The sequence below is a fragment of the Armigeres subalbatus genome, chromosome 2 (assembly GCF_024139115.2).
Source record: "Armigeres subalbatus isolate Guangzhou_Male chromosome 2, GZ_Asu_2, whole genome shotgun sequence".
NCBI lineage: Eukaryota > Metazoa > Arthropoda > Insecta > Diptera > Culicidae > Armigeres > Armigeres subalbatus.
In genome coordinates, this window is record NC_085140.1 from 8,569,999 (window position 1) to 8,589,486 (window position 19,488).

Consider the following 19,488-nt stretch of genomic DNA (forward strand, 5'->3'; position numbering starts at 1 on the left):
ATTGTTTGCGTATCCAATTTCATAACAGCCTTTTTTAAACTCCACTATTTGCATGGAATCCACATACGAGCGTGGCTTGCAGTGGTTTATCGTATACTCCAAAACGGTGAGCTTTGAAGAATTGCATATCAAGTACGTCAACATTGTTCTCTGCATTGCCAACCACAGACTTGAAGTTTTCATAACTGACGACATGTTCATGGCGCATTTTGGAATCAAACGCCGCATGGAAAGAGTCATCGGTCATAAACGTATGTCCCGATTGAAAGTTCTTCAACAGTATGCGCTTGAACTGAATTTCATTATTGTTTATCAGTAGAGTAATGTGATGGGATAGATAACAGTTATTATTTTGCGAACAACAATTATCCAATATCCAAAAGATAATTGTCTTCAGGTCAGCGTACTTCATAATAACTTCGAAAAAACAGCTAAGGATTTCGTTAACTGTGCGATCATTAACTGACTCGGACCAAATGCACGCAGACAATGGTAATGCTCGTATGGAGGGGCCAACAGACGCAAAGCTCTCATTAAAGACCAGCAACCTTTACGCTAATGCTCTTGAACCTATCCAACCGTGGAAGCCGTATGACCTAGAATGTAATCTATAAACAATTCGACATTGTTGTTTCAAAAGGGCGAAAGTCGCAAACGTAAACGTTGACTTCTTCTGCTGATTTCAGGGAGACTTCTGGGGGTATTTTACACTTCCGTTCGATAGAAGGCGCGGAGCGCCACCATTTCCAAGTGGTTGTTAGCTGGGAGCGGTCCTAGTTGTCGAGAAATTTGCAGGAAAAGGCATTGTTTACGTTTGCGACATTGGCCCTTATGAAACAACCGTGTCGAATTAAGAACTTTTTGCAAATCCACAGAAAAAACTATTTCACCTGGTAGCACCTGTCACCAGCATCTCGATAAGACAGTCGTGATTCCTTTACACGTTGAGGATGTTGTGCATGTCCTTGTCCAGGGCAAGGAAACTACGCCACTGCCGTCAAGAATCGGTTGGTCAACCTCTGGGACCGGTAATGGAACGTTTGCCGGCTCCGCAAACAAAACACGATCAGGATGGAATAGGATGAATGTATTTTGAAACTTCAAATGGCGTTTTTCTCATTTTTCTCGCATGTAACATGTGACATTTATGCGTCCGACGGCAGTGTAAGACCTCGTTATCAAATTCCCTCGGTTGTCTGACGCAGATGACCTTAAAATCTTTTTGGAAATACATCGTATCGCCGATTGTCAGCTCTTACAACTTCAACTAGATCGCTTCGCTAATTGGTGCTCTCTGAACCGAATGGTGGTAAACCCGGCCAAGTGTTTTGTCATTACGTTTTCACAAAAAAACAGCCCATAGTTTGCCTTTTTGGCACATAAATAAAGCGAGTGCTATTGCTCTCTAGTGCGCTCGACTCTTGAGTACTGTTCTACTGTAGTCCGTCTTACAACAACGGTGCTGAGAGAATCGAATCTGTTCAACGCCGTTTCCTTCGATTCGCGCTTCGTAGGCTACATTGGCAGGATCCGTTTTGCCTACCGAGTTACGAAAGCCGATTTCAGCTGATCAACTTGAAGCTACTTCGCTCAAGTAGAGATGTCGACAAAGTCGCAGGGACGAATCGACTGTGGAGTTATGTTGAAACAAATAGACCTGAACGTCCAGCCACGCTCGCTCCGTAACAGTCAAATCACAAATTATGGCATGCATGGAGCTATTTGTAACCTGAAAGAAATGAAGAAAGCGAAGAAATAGTCCAAAATCAGACGAATGTTGCACATTATTATTAAAACAATAATTCATTTATTCTTTAGTGTTGTTACATTCAAAGTTAATTGCCTATATGCCGGGTATTAAGCCACCCGGAGTGGAAATTAATTACTATGTCTGAAACTTGATTATGCATATGTACAACATGTGATAGATTTAGTTCGGAAAAGGTATTGGAGGGTAACCGCCCCTTCGGTGGGGTTTGATCCCACGACCCCAGTTCGCATGACAGGTGCTTTCCCTACTAAGCTACGAAGGACCTCCGTCGTCCACCGCAGCTTAGCGGGTACTGATGAAACCAAATTCCCAGCACCAGGTACCAGCCGATCTCTCGCAATACATTTTCAGAACTAACTCTCTCAAATGTATTTTTGTACACATCATGTCAACCAAGTAGGATGAGTATTTAGTATTGTCCGGCTCCTACACACTTGCTTCATCAGCAACGGCGCTCAATGAAGTAGGGTTGTGTGAGGTTGTGCCAGTTTGGTCGTCAGATCCCAACCCTGCGGTGGACGACCCACGATACCTTTTCCGAACTAAATCTATCACATGTTGTACATATGCATAATCAAGTTTCAGACATAGTAATTAATTTCCACTCCGGGTGGCTTAATACCCGGCATATAGGCAATTAACTTTGAATGTACTGATCTCGAGTGGCGATCTCTCTTCGCTTGTGTGGTCGTGTTGGGATCTGACGACCAAACTGGCACAACCTCACACAACCCTACTTCATTGAGCGCCGTTGCTGATGAAGCAAGTGTGTAGGAGCCGGACAATACTAAATACTCATCCTACTTGGTTGACATGATGTGTACAAAAATACATTTGAGAGAGTTAGTTCTGAAAATGTATTGCGAGAGATCGGCTGGTACCTGGTGCTGGGAATTTGGTTTCATCAGTACCCGCTAAGCTGCGGTGGACGACGGAGGTCCTTCGTAGCTTAGTAGGAAAGCACCTGTCATGCGAACTGGGGTCGTGGGATCAAACCGAAGGGGCGGTTACCCTCCAATACCTTTTCCGAACTAAATCTATCACATGTTGTACATATGCATAATCAAGTTTCTTTATTGTTGTTGCATCAACAGGCTACGTTCAGCCCAGGGGGGAGTAAGCCTGTCAACCACGAACAAATCAAGCCTACCAAAGATGTATTATCCGGGCCACCCGCTTGGCAAGCGTAACATTGTTCGAATTATAATCTTGTAGGATCTGGATATTGGTTAATCTACACTACTGCTGACTAACGAAAAATTTGTGGGATTGTTTATTTACATTTGCTTCATTCTACATGCAGAGAAGGCGCGATAATCCCCCTGGGTCAGCTCCAATGTATTTGAGTATAAAAAAATAAGACGTCCACTACTTTTTGGGATTTCTAGGCACCCCCCCTCCCCTCCCCCTCTATCACGCTTTTTCGTATACCTAGTACATGTACTGTCACATCTTAGACCCCCTCTCCCCTCCCCGTAAACCTGTGACATCATTTTTAAACGACCCCACATGAAAAGATGTTGTCAAGAGATAATACAAAGTAGGTATAAAACTTTTAAGCAAGCATTGTCATTTTCTTCGTCTGTTTATGTCTTCGAAGAACGATATGAAAATCTTCGGCGGACAATGCTCCGTGTGACGTGGAAATTGAAGAGCGATACGACTCTGTTGAAGTCACGCTGCAGCCTGCCCCTATTCGCATAAGCGTCCCATGTCAGGTTTCTTCAACTTGAGAAATATGCTGATGAACTTTTCAAACTCGTTTTATATGGAGAAGATAAAAAAAAATCTAATAAATCGATAAACCAGCAATCTTTCTGAAAATTTGGCATGATATTTTTTATCTGTATAAATTGCTATGAAACTATTAAATGGACCATAATTTCATTGATGTTTTGTGCGAGAGTGTATCAAAATCTAGAATGTGACTGTTATGCGAATATCTGCGAAAGAAACACTTTGCGAAACTGCAAAACGCAGGTGAGACAGCATGATTAACAATAAACCAAGAGCCTTAGTGAACGATTTTGTATACCAATCTACCTCCTGTCTGTGGCAGTTCAGATAATTTGAAGCGATATAATAGAAACATTTTACAAAAACGCATAGATAACTCGTCGTTCACCATCATGAAATAGGTATTCGATTAATGTGCAGTTTAACACTTTTCACTTCTCAGATTTTAAGGAAGCCAATGCCGTACCGCTCAAGAAATAAACACACTATCAATTCGTAGATTGCTATAATAATCACATCTTGCTTCTTCCCAGTAGTTTGGCTAACATCTCCTCTAATCCTTCTCTTCGACGTGACGCCTTGCCTTGTATTGCCTGTTGTCGTTTGGCAGCAGCTTCAATCCAATCATATCATAGTTGAATCATTTATTTGAGAAACAGCATAAGTTTATTCGACATAATCCAGTGAAAACAGAAAAAAAAAGATGACCTGATCATTTTGACACAACACAAGGTTTTCAAAATGGCCTAAATCGCCAATAATAATGTGAACAGTTTTCAGAATTTTGTAGAGCATTTAAACCTTCCATAATATGGAAGCTATTATTATTATATAGAATCGTCCCTGAACACATGAAAGCTGGAAATGTGACCAAGGGTCTCTACAATTTTAAAATAATTATTAAATATATCAAATTTTGATTATTTTAGTCAATGTCAATACAAACAATACTTACTTCACTTGTCATAAGACGAGTTTGTACCTTCCCATTTAATTCCACCACTTGATTGTACCTTGACAGATACGTATTTCGACCTCAACAGTAAGGTCGTCTTCAATGTCTCGTACTTGACTCGACTCGTACGAGACACTGAAGACGACCTTACTGTTGAGGTCGAAATACGTATCTGTCAAGGTACAATCAAGTGGTGGAATTAAATGGGAAGGTACAAACTCGTCTTATGACAAGTGAAGACATTCCACTAAAAAGCTCAAAATAATTTTCTTAAAAACCTACTTCATAATGAAATACTGACAAAATCTACATATGTTGTTTCCCAAATAAATGGCTCAGTTATAGTAACAATTGCATCGTAAAACTAAAATTCTTCACTATTATTTATTTTTTTCTTCTTTCACTCCCATTCTTCGTATTGGTACTTTTAACAAAATAAAATCTCGATTGTTACAATCGAAACTTACAAACACAAACGCGCAACTGCAGGCCACTCAAAACATTGTCGGCCTACCGGCTGGTGTACAAATTGTAAATGTTAGACCGAGCGCTCCACCCACGCAACAAGCACAGCAAAAAACTGTTGCCGCTGTATCACCTAGAGTTGTTATTGGTAGTCAGCAAATAGTTAGTACTAGACCACCAAATGCAAACGTAAGAACCTTTCCTTACTCTCTTTTTTGTTTTTTTCGTTTTTGTTTGTTTTTATTTTTATAAGTCTATTTAATTTTTATTTCGTATTGGTTTTAAGTCTTTATTGTTTTCGTTTTCATATCATCCAGCACATTCATGGCATTGATTAATTAATCTTCTTCTCGTAACGGAATGGATACTAAAATTAAATTGGTATTAATCCCCCCTTATTGATGATGTTGCATTATCGCTAGTGTACATGTTTTGGACAATTGTTTCTTGCTGTATTAATTAATCAATTAACCAATTAATTCATTAACATTATTCGATTTATGTTATTTCGATGTTTGCTGTCTACAGTTTGTTTGGACAAGATGTGCTAATTCTCATTCAATCTATTTCCCCCACCACGCTGGCAGATCACGCTAAGTGCCCTTCAAGGACAGCCGGGCTCGACGCTGCTACTGAAGAATGAGCAGGGCCAGTTCCAGCTACTGCGGATCGGACCGGCACCGGCCGGAACGCAGATTACGCCCGCCAATATAACAGCCACGTCGGGGACTAATCAGACGATACGGTTGCAAACTGTACCAGCTGTAAGTAGGTTTACCGGTCCTCCATTAGCCCTCCGCAAGACCATTGTCACCACGCAACAGGTGAAACAGAAGCAAAATGTAATTACCAAAGTCTTCCATCGTTGGTTGGCCTGTTTCAGAATATTTTATACTTTTTTATTAGTTTTTCCTTATTCTGATTTTTTTTATCCTTCTGCGTTCTAGTTTAATTTTTTTCTTCAATATCATCATAAATTCCTAGATGATTTTGTTAGTTTGAAATGTTTGAAAATGTTTATTTTTTTCTACTTTTGTAGACTTAAGGATGTTTTGTGTAAACAAATTTATTATCACCATTATTGGTGAGGAATGTTAATTGGAGTTGATGTTATTTGAATTCCTCAGGAAAAATAAGTTCCTTAGGAATCCTAATATAGCTTCTTGGAATCTTGAATCCAGAAGAAAACGAGCATGGTTTCGTTTTCATGTTTTGATTTTGCTTCCTCTCAATTGTTTTCACTCAAGTGAAACTACAGTGAACTCTCCCTTACTCGATATTGAAGGGACCATCGAGTTAGGGAGGTATCGAGATAGGGAACACATTTATATTTGGCCGAATGACGTTAAACCGAACAGTTAAAATTTGTTTCCTTATTAAGTGAAGTGAGAAGAGAGATGTTCGAAGTGAATGTTGAACAGCCAGAACTGAGAAGTGAGAAATGAGATTTTTTTAATGAGTACAGAGTAGTGAGAAGTGAGTACTGAGAAACGGAAGTGAGTATTGAGTAGTGAGATGTGTGCAGTAACATGTGAGTAGTGGAAAGTGAGAAATGAGAAGTGAGAAGAAAGTGGTGAGAAGTGAGTTGTGATAGTTGCGAAGTGAGAAGAAGGATGTGAGTAGTGAGAAAAACAGAAGCAAGGAGTGAGAAGGAGAGTGGATAATTATGAGGTGAGAAGCGAGATGTTAAGTAGTGAGAAGTGAGTGGAGAGATATAAGAAAGGAGAAGGAGGCAGAAAAAGGAAGAGAAAAAAATAAAGGAAGAAAAAGAAAGAATATCGTTTCTCACTTCTTGTTTTTCGGTCCTCACTTTACACTTCTTATTACTCCCTTCTCATAACTTACTTCTCACTCTTAATTTCTCACTTTTCACTTCTCACTACTTACTTCTTACTTCTCTCTTCACACATTAGGCTTCTCATCTCCCTTTTCCCACTACTCACTTCTCACTTTGCACTCCTCACTATTAATTTCTGACCTCTCACTTCGCACATCTCATTTCTCACATCTCATTTTTCACTTCTTACTTCTCACTTATAACTTCTTATATCTCACTTCTGACTTCTCATTTCTCACTCATCACTTTTCACTTCTAACTTTTTACTTTTCACTATTCGCTTCGATCATCGTACTCTAAACTTCTCACCTCTCATTTTTCACTTCCCACTACTCACCTCTCACTTCTTACTTCTCGTTTCACACTTTACTTATCTCACTTTGAATTTCTCACTTCTCACTTTTAACTTTCATTTCTCACTATTAATTTCTCACTTCTCACTTACACATCTCGCTTCTGATTTCGCACATCTCATTTTTCACTTCTAACTTCTCACTTATAACTTCTTATATCTCACTTCTGACTTCTCATTTCTCACTCATCACTTATCACTTCTAACCTTTCACTTCTCACTTTTCACTTCTCACTATTCGCTTCGATCTTCGTACTCTAAACTTCTCACTTCTCACCTCTCATTTCTCACTTTCACTACTCACCTTTCATTTCTTACTTCTCACTTTGAATTTCTCACTTCTAACTTTTCACTTTTCACTTCTCGCTATTAATTTCTCACTTCGCGCATTTCACTTCTCACTTCACATATCTCACTTCTGACTTCACACATATCACTTCTCTTTTTTCACTTTTCACTTCTCACACATAACTTCTTATATCTCACCTCTGACTTCTCATTTCTAACTTATCACATTTCACTTCTAACTTCAAACTTTCCTCTTCTCACTTCTCCCTTCATACTTTTCACTTCTCATAACTCTCTTCGCACTCCGAATTTCGCACTTCATACTCTGTATTTTTCACTTCCCACTACTTATTTCTCTCTTCTCACTTCAAACTTCTCACTTCTCATTTCTCACTTTCCATCTCTCGCTTTTAACTTCTCATTTCAAGCTTTTCTTCTCTCACTTCTCATATCTCATGTCTCATATCCCACATCTCATATCTCACTTCTCATTCTTCACTTATAACTTCTTATTTCTCATATCTCATTTCTCACTTCTCACTTATCACTTTTCACTTCTAACTACTAACTATGTCGTGCATGTACATCGAGTTAGCGAGGTGAAAATGCTTTAGAAAATTATTTCGACTTGGAGAATATTGAGTAAGGGAGATATCGACTTACGGAGGGAGCGCAATATGCTAGATTCAAGGCACTTTGAATTTCAGTGAGTTAGAGAAAATATCGAGTTACAGAATATCGAGTTAGGGAGAGTTCACTGTAGTTCCAAGTATAGTCACTTTACTGTAGACTGACGAATAGAAAGACCGGATTCAATTGTAGCGGCTCAATGGAATTGGCTAAAGCATTGTGTCATTGATTTTTATGGAACTCGTGTGATTTCGTTATTCTATCCGACAGAATGTGATAAAGTCACTATAATCTCTACAATTTTGTTTCTCCTGTTAAGTTGCAGATTTTCATCATTTATCTATTTTTGTTGGGTTCTTGTTTGTATGATCGTTAGTAGTTTTCCAGTTCGCATGTATCAGTTGCGCAGAACATTTAAAGCCTCTAACAATGTTTCTATTCCGTTGTGAATTGTTTGTCGCATCCCTTGCCCCCTTTGTTAGCAGCCTATTTCGTCCGGTTCCGGAACGATCATCGTCAATTCGCAATCCATCACTACCACACCAACCAGCTATGTGACGACGCAATCGACTCCGGTAGCATCGGTAGCACCTGTTCCGGCGCTGGCCGCCCAACAGCACATAACTATCTCGGCTGCAGCAGCCCAGTCACCTGCTTCAGCCGTGGCCACCGGTCAACCCACCGTCGTCGCAACCCAGCAACCACAAACCGTCGTCACCACCCAGCAACCACAGCAACCTCAACAACCTGGCCAACCTGCGACACAGACTGTGGTAGTCACTACCACAACCGGTGGACAAACGACACAGCAGCGCCAATCGTTAGACAATGCCAAAGAAAAGTGCAGGAAATTTCTCACCAATCTGATCGAGCTTTCCAAACGGGAGCCAAAACCGGTAGAGAAGAACGTACGGACGCTAATCCAAGAGCTGGTGGACGCCAACGTCGAGCCGGAGGAGTTTTGCGAACGGTTAGAACGACTATTAAATGCCAGTCCGCAGCCATGTCTAATAGGTTTCCTTAAGGTTAGAATCCCGTGTGTCCGCTGTAACTGACGTGTAACAAAGCTAATCGTTATTCTTATGTTTGTTTTTTTTTTCATGAAATCTGCAGAAAAGTTTACCACTATTGCGGCAGTCTCTTGTGACGAAAGAGATCACTATCGAAGGCATTAATCCGCCCTCGGCAAACGTAGCCTTCTCCGGCTCGCCGCTAACTCAAATACCTGTAAGTAATTGAACTAATTTACATGATGTTGCATTTTTCGAGTTCGTCCTTGCCAATATTTTGAGACGGTTTCGAACGATGTATTCGGATTGTAATTTAATTTTTAAGCGTCAAACGACCAAAACTTTGAAGAATTAAAATTGCCAGAAAGCTCGGAATACTTTATTCGGCTTCGAAATTAAAATCATGATGTCATTTCGATTACTAACCATAATCAGATGAACTGTGCGAATTAAGAATGGGACCGTTGATTCCGAAAATAAGACTGATGCACTGTCTTTGTTCTTGAAAAAAATTCAAACTTAAATGCGACAGTTAAAACATTCGAAAATTTCTGCTCGCCGGCCAAGAATAGTATCGACTTACATTTCCGTGGAAATACTCCATTGATTGTTATGCCAATTAACTCTTAAACTTTGATTTTGATCAAACAGATAGCTGCCCTTATACGCATAACTGTCCCATGTATAAAGGGAATCCTAGCAAACATGGGACAAGTATGTGTATAACGGCAGTATCTTTTGAATTTTTGCAAATTAGCTCTTATTCAACTGCCAAATTACGTCATTTTGTTATTAGTGCTTTCCCCTTATATCGCGTATAGTTGCTATATTTGCGAAGTTGGACTTTCAGCATTTTTCATTGTAGTAAAGAGCAGTCAAATTTTGTACTTTCTGTTGCAAAACGGCCTATTTCAAGAAGTTCTCATACTGTGCTTTTAACAATTTTATTGCCATGTAATAAATAGAGCCCCCCTTTCCAAAGAAGGGAGGGGTTCGAATCATCTTAAGAACCTTCCACGGCTCCAAAAACCTCTGCATACAAATTTTCACGCCGATCGGTTCAGTAGTTTCGGAGTCTATAAGGTTCAGACAGACAGGATTTCATAATAAAATAGTAAAATATTGATCAATTAAAAACATTCCCCCCTAATCAGATTTACACCCAGCTCCAAATAGTATACAGCTTTTTAATACGATCGGTAAAAAAATCAAATCGGTCCTACGAAAGGCGGAAAGCACATCATAAGGTTGAATCACAAAAGGCAGTACACTCAACCCTCTTTTTACGGCAGTTTTTTTTACGTCACTTCGTTTTACGGCCTCCTTTTTACGGCATGTGACGTAAAAAGAATTTGAAACATTATTGACATCCAAAAGTAAGCCTATAAGAAGGCACTTATAGAAATCCATAAAACAAAGTAGATGCTTTGTATACACATCATTTGCCTTCAACAATTGTTCCGTTCCAGGTCATCCAAGAATTTCCTGGAGTCTACACGCGTAACCGAGGACCTAAGGTCTACAAGCGTAGCGAAAGAGCTGTTATCTCTTGTAAAAAACGGTTTATGCCCAATTTGATATATTGAACCAAATTCCGTCCCAGGTCATACAAGAATTCCCTGGAATATAGGTCTTGAGGTGTACCCGGGTAACCGAAGGGCTGTTATCTCTTTTATTAAATGTTTCATGCTCTATATGATCTATTAAACCAAACTCAATATGCCTTAAGCAGCAGTTCCTTTCCTGGTCATCCAAGAATTCCCTAGACTCTTCAGCCGCGGATTCATTCCCAAATATGTCCTCCGAGTTTTTGTCTTTAACTTGCATCTCAAATGTAGGCATATGAGTTGTTCTAAGATCTCCAAATTGTCCTTGAGTTTGAATCAAATGGTCTGCCGAATCAACCAAGGCTTTCATGATGTCCATAGCTGCGGTAATAACCCAATTATGTCTTACGAGTATTTTTCTTTTACTTGCGTCTCAAATCCAGACATATGAGATGTAGTAAGATCTCCAAATCGTCCTGGAGTTTGAATCAAATGGTCTACCGAATTAACCAAGGTTTCCATTATTTCCCCAGCCGCGGTATCAACCCAATTATGTCCTCCGAGTATTTGTCTATCACTTGGGTCTCAAATCCAGACATATGAGATGAAGTAAGATCTCCAAATCGCCCTGGAGTTTGAATCAAATGGTCTGCCGAATCAACCGAGGCTTCCATGATGTCCTCAGCCGCGGTATCAATCCAATTATGTCCTCCGAGTATTTGTCTTTCACTTGGGTCTCAAATCCAGACATATAAGATGTAGTAAAATCGCCCTGGAGTTTGAATCAAATGGTCTGCCGAATCCACCAAGGCTTCCATGATGTCCATAGCTGCGGTATGAACCCAATTATGTCCTCCGAGTAATTTTCTTTCACTTGCGTCTCAAATCCAGACATATGAGATGTAGTAAGATCTCCAAATCGTCCTGGAGTTTGAATATATGGTCTGCCGAATCAACCGAGGCTTCCATGATGTCCTCAGCCGCGGTATCAACCCAATTATGTCCTCCAAGTATTTGTCTTTCACTTGGGTCTCAAATCCAGACATACGCGATGTAGTAAGATCTCCAAATCGTTCTAGAGTTTGAATCGAATGGTCTGCCCCATCAACCGAGGCTTCCATGATTTCCCCAGCCGCGATACCAACCCAATTATGTCCTCCGGGTATTTGTCTTTCACTTAAGTCTCAAATCCAGACATATAAGATGTAGTAAGGTCTCCAAATCGTCCTGGAGTTTGAATCAAATGGTCTGCCGAATCCATCAAGGCTTCCATGATGTCCATAGCTGCGGTATCAACCCAATTATGTCCTCCGAGTAATTTTCTTTCACTTGCGTCTCAAATCCAGACATATGAGATGTAGTAAGATCTACAAATCGTCCTGAGGTTTGAATCAAATGGTCTGCCGAATCAACCAAGGCTTCCATGATGTCCATAGCTGCAGTATCAACCCAATTATGTCCTTCGAGTAATTTTCTTTCACTTACTTCTCAAATCCAGACATATGAGATGTAGTAAGGTCTCCAAATCGTCCTGGATTTTAAATTAAATGTTCTGCCGAATCAACCGAGGCTTCCATGATGTCCATAGTTGCGGTATCAACCCAATTATGTCCTCCGAGTAATTTTCTTTCACTTGCGTCTTAAATCCAGACATATGAGATGTAGTAAGATCTCCAAATCGTCCTGGAGTTTGAATCAAATGGTCTGCCGAATCAACCGAGGCTTCCATGATGTCCTCAGTCGCGGTATCAACCCAATTATGTCTTCCGGGTATTTGTCTTTCACTTAAGTCTCAAATCCAGACATATAAGATGTAGTAAGATCTCCAAATCGTCCTGGAGTTTGAATCAAATGGTCTGCCGAATCCGCCAAGGCTTCCATGATGTCCATAGCTGCGGTATCAACCTAATAATGTCCTCCGAGTAATTTTCTTTCACTTGCGTCTCAAATACGGACATATGAGATGTATTTAGATCTCCAAATCGTTCTAGAGTTTGAATCGAATGGTCTGCCGAATCAACCAAGGCTTCCATGATGTTTATAGTTGCGGTATCAACCCAATTATGTCCTCCGAGTATTTTACTTTCACTTGCGTCTCAAATCCAGACATATGAGATGTAGTAAGATCTCCAAATCGTTCTGGAGTTTGAATCAAATGGTCTGCCGAATCAACCAAGGCTTCCATGATGTCCATAGTTGCGGTATCAACCCAATTATGTCCTCCGAGTATTTTACTTTCACTTGCGTCTCAAATCCAGACATATGAGATGTTTTAAGATCTACAAATTGTTCTGAACTTTGAATAAAATGGTCTGCCGAATCAACCAAGGCTTCCATGATGTCCCATGCCGTGGTATCAGCATAATTATGTTTCCAGGGTATTTGTCTTTCACTTGCGTTTCAATTCCAGGCATATGAGTTGTTTTAAGATCTCCAAATTGTCCTGGAGCTTGAATCAAATGGTTTGCTGAATCAACCAAGGCCTTCATGATGTCCCCAGCAACCCCAGTAACAACCTGAGCAGCACAAGTCAGACAATCATCCCAAGGAACATTTTTAGTTCTATAATGGTCATGAAAACCATTATTTGCTCTACATGACTTCGGTAAAATCAGCATAAAACTAAAATGTTTGTAGGGATGGTTCTAGCAATTTTATTGTGACTAAGTTCGGCAATTCAAATGGGCCATGCCCTTTTTGATCCATAGAACCAAAGTGAATACGGCTTCAACTATTTTTCCATTGCAGATCATCCATGAATATCATCCATCCCTGAAATATAAGCTTTACGGTCAACACGCATAACCAAAAGGCTGTTTAACTCTTTAACTTTAATTTAACTTGCTCATACTCGTTTTGATCCATAGGACTTAATTGGATACCTCTTTAACTATTGTTCCATTCCAGGTAATTTAAGAAAGTCATGGAGTACTGGTCTTTAGGTCTACAGGATTATTATTTTTGAATGGTTGATTTGGTAGACCATTTGATTCAAACTCCAGGACAATTTGAAGATCTTACAACATCTTACATGCTAAAATTTGTGACTCAAGTGAAAGACTTAGACAAAAGACAAAAGACTCAGAAGACAAAATTGGGTTGACACCGTGGTTGGGGGAACCATGGTAGCCTTGGTTGATTCATTAGACCATTTGATTCAAACTCCAGGACAATTTGAAGATCTTACAACACCTCATATGTCTTATTTTGAGATGCAAGTGAAAGAAAAATATTTAGAGAACATTTTGAGCTTGATACCACGGCTTAGAACATCATGAAATCTTTGGTTGATTCGATAGATCATTTGATTTAAGCTCCAGGACAATTTAGAGATCTTAGAACATCTCATATTCCTGTATTTGAGACTTTAGTAAAAGATCAATGCTCAGAAGACAAATTGGGTTGACACCGCGGCAACGTGAAAGCCTTGTTTGATTCGGCAGAACATCTGATTCAAACTCCAGAACAATTTGGAGATCTTAAAACGTATCATATGCCTGTATTTGAGACGTAAGTGAAAGACAAATAATCGGAGGACATAATTGGTTTAATATCGCGGCTGGGGGCACCATGGAAGCCTTGGTTGATTCATTACACCAATTGATTCAAACTCCAGGACAATTTGGAGTGAAAGACAAATACTCAGAGAACATTATTGAGTTGATACCACGGCTTAGGACATCATAAAGGCTTTGGTTGATTCGATAGACCATTTGATTTAAACTCCAGGACAATTTGGAGATCTTCCAATTTCGAATATGCCTGTATTTGAGACATTAGTAAAAGACCAATACTCAGAAGACAAAATTGGGTTGACACCGAGGCTGGGGACATCGTGGAAGCCTTGTTTGATTCTGTAGACCATCTGATTCAAACTCCAGGACAATTTGCAGATCTTAAAACATCTCATATATCTGGTTTTGAGACGCAAGTGAAAGACAAATACTCGGCGGGCATGAGTGGGATGATACCGCAGCTGAGGACATCGTGCAAGCCTCAGTAGATTCGGTAGACCATTTGATCCTAACTTCAGAACAATTTGGAACATCCCATATACCTGGACTTGAAACGCAAGTAAAAGTCAAATACTCGGAGGGCATGATTGGGATGATACCGTGGCTGGGGGCACCACGGAAGCCTTGGTTGATTCATTTCACCATTTGATTTAAATTCCAGGACAATTTGGGGATCTTACAATGTCGTATATGCCTGTATTTGAGACGTTAGTAAAATACCACTACTCAGAAGACAAAATTGGGTTGACACCGAGGCTGGGGACATTGTGGAAGCCTTGGTGGATTCTATAGACCAGTTGATACAAACTCCAGGACAATTGCAGATCTTAAAACATCTCATATACCTAGAGTTGAGACGCAAGTGAAAGACAAAAACTCGGAGGACAAAATTGGGTTGACACCGAAGCTGGGGACATCATGGAAGCCTTGGTTTATTCGGTGGACCATTTGATTCAAACTTCAGGACAATTTGGAGATCTTACAACACCTCATATGTCTTGTTTCGAGACGCAATTGAAAGACAAATCCTTGGAGGATATAATTGAGTTGATACCACGGCTTGGGACATCATGAAGGCTTTGGTTGATTCGGTAGACCATTTGATTCAAACTTCAGGACAATTTGGAGATCTTACAACACCTCATATGTCTTGTTTCGAGACGCAATTGAAAGACAAATCCTCGGAGGACATTATTGAGTTGATACCACGGCTTGGGACATTATGAAGGCTTTGGTTGATTCGGTAGACCATTTGATTCAAACTCCAGGACAATTTGGAGATCCTATAACATCTCCTGGATTTGGAGAGATCTTACAATACCTCATGTAAGACGCAAGTGGATTTATTTGAAAGTATCCTCACTATCAATAAATTAAGTGAAGTACTAGAAATTTTAGCAAAAATTCTTTTTACTTCACATTCGGTTTACGTCCCCCCAATAAGTGACGTAAAAAGAGGGTATCACGATACGCATCGGACTGTTTTATCTTAGGTGGACATTTTGAACCAACAGATCGAACGGCCGTTTGATCTGTTGTTCAAAATGTCCGCCTAAGTGAAAACAACCCAATGCAATTCTGCCTTTCGTGTATTTTCTTTCTCTATAGTAAGAAATCCTTTGGTTTTCGATCGGCCAGATGCTTGCTTTCTTGTTGTTTTATGGGTGCACACCTTCCGTGTATGGGAGTACACCTTCCGTAGCGCAGTGATAAAGCATATGACTTTGTACGAAGCATACCATACTGAAGGGACTGATATCCAATCTATATACGGGCTGAGAAGTTTTGGAGTGGGAAATTTTTTCGCCTTTCCGAGGCATAGAAATCGTACACTTAATAACTCTGCAAGTGCTCAATGAATACTAAGCTAAGAGGCTGCTAGTGTTTTAGTTGTGAGATAATATTCCAATAGATAGAGAGTAGACAAATATACGGAGGGGCGTGCTTTTAAAGAAGGAATCATATCCCCCTCAACTTAGACTGGGCAGATGCGAGTCTTCAAAGAATAAAATATGCCCTCCCTTATCTTAAGCAGACGCCTGCGTATAAAATTAAGGAAAGACAAAATTCTGCTTTTTGAAATCCCGCCTTTCGTATTTCCGGCTTATCTAATTACGCCTTATGATACATTCCGCCTTTTGTTACGTGTATAACAAGGTCTGTCTTTCGAGATTCTGCCTGTTGTGATTCCGCCTTTCGTTAGAGTCCCGATCAATTAAAAACATCCCACCCTTAATCAGCTTTTTACCCGGCCCAATTAGTATACACCATTTTAATACGATCGGTTAGATCAAATCCGACAGGTGTTAAATGAGCTGTTAGAAGAAAGTCAGTTGGATTATTGCGAAATCAATGCTTTTAGGCTTCTGTGCTCTAATCTGATTAAATTGTCTTTGAAACACTTGTACTGAGGCGTAACAGAGGAAAGTTTATTGGGTTCCCCTTTCGCTTAGAGTTTTTTGGGCGGAAAAACGTTTTCAATTGCGTTTATAATTTATATCACAAGTCAAAGACAATGTTTACTGCTCCGGTGATAGCGTTACACTATTTGAAAGTAGAATCAATTTGCTGTAGTAGTAAATAGGAGCAGAAATCGATGAAGAGTCACATTGGGTCTCACCCATATCGTACTCAATACAAGAAATCATTTCGTCGAAAATTTTCCAGGAACGGATCTTTATGCCTAACAATTTAATTGTCTGAGTTATTTCCGGAGCGGAATCGTTGCAGTTCCTGTTCTTAACCAAATACCATTTCATCTACTAACGCTTCCCTGCCATTTTTAGGCCCAAATACGTCCCGTAACGCAAACCATCGTCACCCAGAATAGTATCGTCGGTCAGACGCAAATCCGTATGCTAACGACCCAGTCAGGCGCCCCAACCGTACCCCGGATAGGACAAACGACGATACGGCCGGCCACGCCGGTACGGATACAAACACCCCTCCATCAACAGCCCCATCATGTGGCCACCACCGTTGCGACCCCCAGTGGGCCCCGACAAATCACCGCCCAGCAGATACGACCAAACGCAACGGCCACCGTGGGCCATACCACTATTGTGCAAACGAGCCAACAGCTGCCTCAGACGATCTCAACAACACCCCCCGCGCTGCTTCCGGTATGTATATTAGAAACAGTTTAGTTAGGTGTGGTTTATGCACACTATTCTCGCACCACCACTACTGTATAGCAATGTCATATAAATCCCAGTTCGTTCCCCTATTCCTAAAACCCACAGTCCTTCTTACAGCAGTTTCTAAGAGAAATTTAGTATCGTATCATTCCCTTTTCCTTCACATTCCATAGTAAAATTGGATTGCCATTTTTTTTAGTTATTTATTGTTGATGTTGTTGTTGTTCTTATTGTGGCAATAAGGTTTTGAGTGCTGTTAAATTTTCCCGATTCGTTCAATTTCAAGTCCATCGTTGCCTCTTTCGTTATTCCGACTACACTGTTTTGTTCAAAATTAACACACTCGCACACTAGTCACTTGTACACAGACACCTACAAACAAACACATGCTTCCATGTCTTACCTTATCCCAATACGTGGAAGAGCTTGCTTTTCTTCGTTGGTATTTTGAAGAACAATTTTGAAATACACAAACTGCTACTACTTATCAAAAGTCTGGTGTTTATATTTTCGTTCTTTTAGAAGCAGTTTGCTTACTTCAAAAAAGATAAAAACATTTAAATAGTAGAAACAAAAAGAAATATGATAGTTGATTCTTGCTTGTGCTTATTAAACTTTGTAGAAAATTAGGGTAAAAATTAGTATAATGCATTTTGGATTGGAATTATAAACCTTATTCATTTATTATAATTATGATATTTATATTTATTCTGAGTTGTTTTTTTTAGTTATTTTTATACTAGTGTAGATTTTTTAGCTTTGTTTTCAAATATACATATTACGGTATTTTATTGCGGAGTTCGACTATTAATTGCTGTTACTTGCTGCTGGACCATAACGGAACGCTATTAATAGAAAAAACCTACGTTTACTCTATCTCCCTCGTGTAATCAAAATAATGCATGACGCCGGTTTATTTCGCTGCTGTTCAAATTTTATTGTTTCTTTCCCCTCACTCAATACTAATAAATGGTTTTAAGAGATGTTCTTTTCCAAATTAACATGTTTTATTTAATGAAAAATGGCAATAATTCTGCCGCATTTTCAGACATTGTAAAACAAATCAACAGGTTAGTTTATCCAAAGATAGTCTGAAATTAAACTGAATGAAAACTACTAGTTTGATCCCTTTGCTGTGGTAGTTGGTGATGGTTCCGGAACGAAGAAAAGTGTCAGTTATAATATATTTATCTTAACCATATTATAAGTTTAGAATCCACGCTCGAGAATTGTATACTTATGCTGTTTTGCCGGTTTTTCCTCTTATATCCTTCTATATTTTTACCACATTTTATATGCATGAACTTCCCCATTTACAATAGTTATAAAGTATTTTTTAAATGAATGTAAAATGTATGGAAAATATAGTTTTATTCCCTTCAAATGTCGTTAATGCATCCTAGAATACATCATTAGGAAATGAACACTAAATTTCTCTCTGCTGAAATCTCTGAAACGTGCAAAACCTCTCCAAACCTATATAGTTATCCAGAATTATGCGCTTCGAAGGTGTAAATCTAAATAATAAATTTTCTGTTTTGAACAACATTGTATTTAAACTTATCCATACAAAATTGCTGTAGGGAGACGGACCATATGGGCAGCACCTCCTAATTCTGTCCGTAATGTTTATAATTCGGCCGCATTCCAACCATATGACTTGATGACTAGAAATGTACAGTCACTAGGCATGTACCAAAAACCAAGTATTTATTTTTTGAAATTGACGAAACCGAAGGTCACTTTTACTCCGATCGCTTTGAACTGTTGGATGGCCCGTTTTACACTGGGGGAATTGTTCATTCTTTCTATTGTCTAATGAACAAAATTAAACAACTTCAGTGCCATTTATAGCTAGAAACGAGAAATACATCTCGCGCTTAGTTTCATAGGGGCGTAACTGTATTGATCGATTTCTCTTAATCGATTTTATATATTGTTAATAACTCAATTGTTTCAAAAGCTACAACCGTGATTATTGATTCTTGTCCAAGATACAGTCATCCTTTATCACACCAAACTATTAAATCATCGACAAACTAGCGCAATTCGGTACAACAATAAAAAGAAAACATCGACGAAGAGAAATCGATCAATACAGTTACGCCCCTATGAAACTAAGCGCGAGACATATACATATTTTCGCATGCAATTCTGTCGATATTTTTCATACAAATTTCAGGTTCGACGAGTGCTAGTGACTTGACGGAAGATTCGATAATTTGTTTTTATATTTATGTCAGA

General features: G+C 39.4%; 1 protein-coding gene across 8 annotated transcripts in view; it reads left to right on the forward strand.

The window, feature by feature from the left end:
• Positions 1–19,488, forward strand: part of LOC134217648 (transcription initiation factor TFIID subunit 4) — a 49,065-nt gene that overhangs the window by 18,497 nt on the left and 11,080 nt on the right. For 4 of the 8 annotated variants that reach the window (XM_062696451.1, XM_062696452.1, XM_062696453.1 and 1 more), the window contains exons 3-7: positions 4,953–5,117; positions 5,516–5,692; positions 8,518–9,060; positions 9,149–9,262; positions 16,894–17,229. In XM_062696451.1, the coding sequence (XP_062552435.1) occupies positions 4,953–5,117; positions 5,516–5,692; positions 8,518–9,060; positions 9,149–9,262; positions 16,894–17,229 (1,335 nt within the window). The remainder of the gene's footprint in view (positions 1–4,952; positions 5,118–5,515; positions 5,693–8,517; positions 9,061–9,148; positions 9,263–16,893; positions 17,230–19,488) is intronic. The other 4 variants (XM_062696454.1, XM_062696455.1, XM_062696456.1 and 1 more) reach the window with 4 other exon arrangements.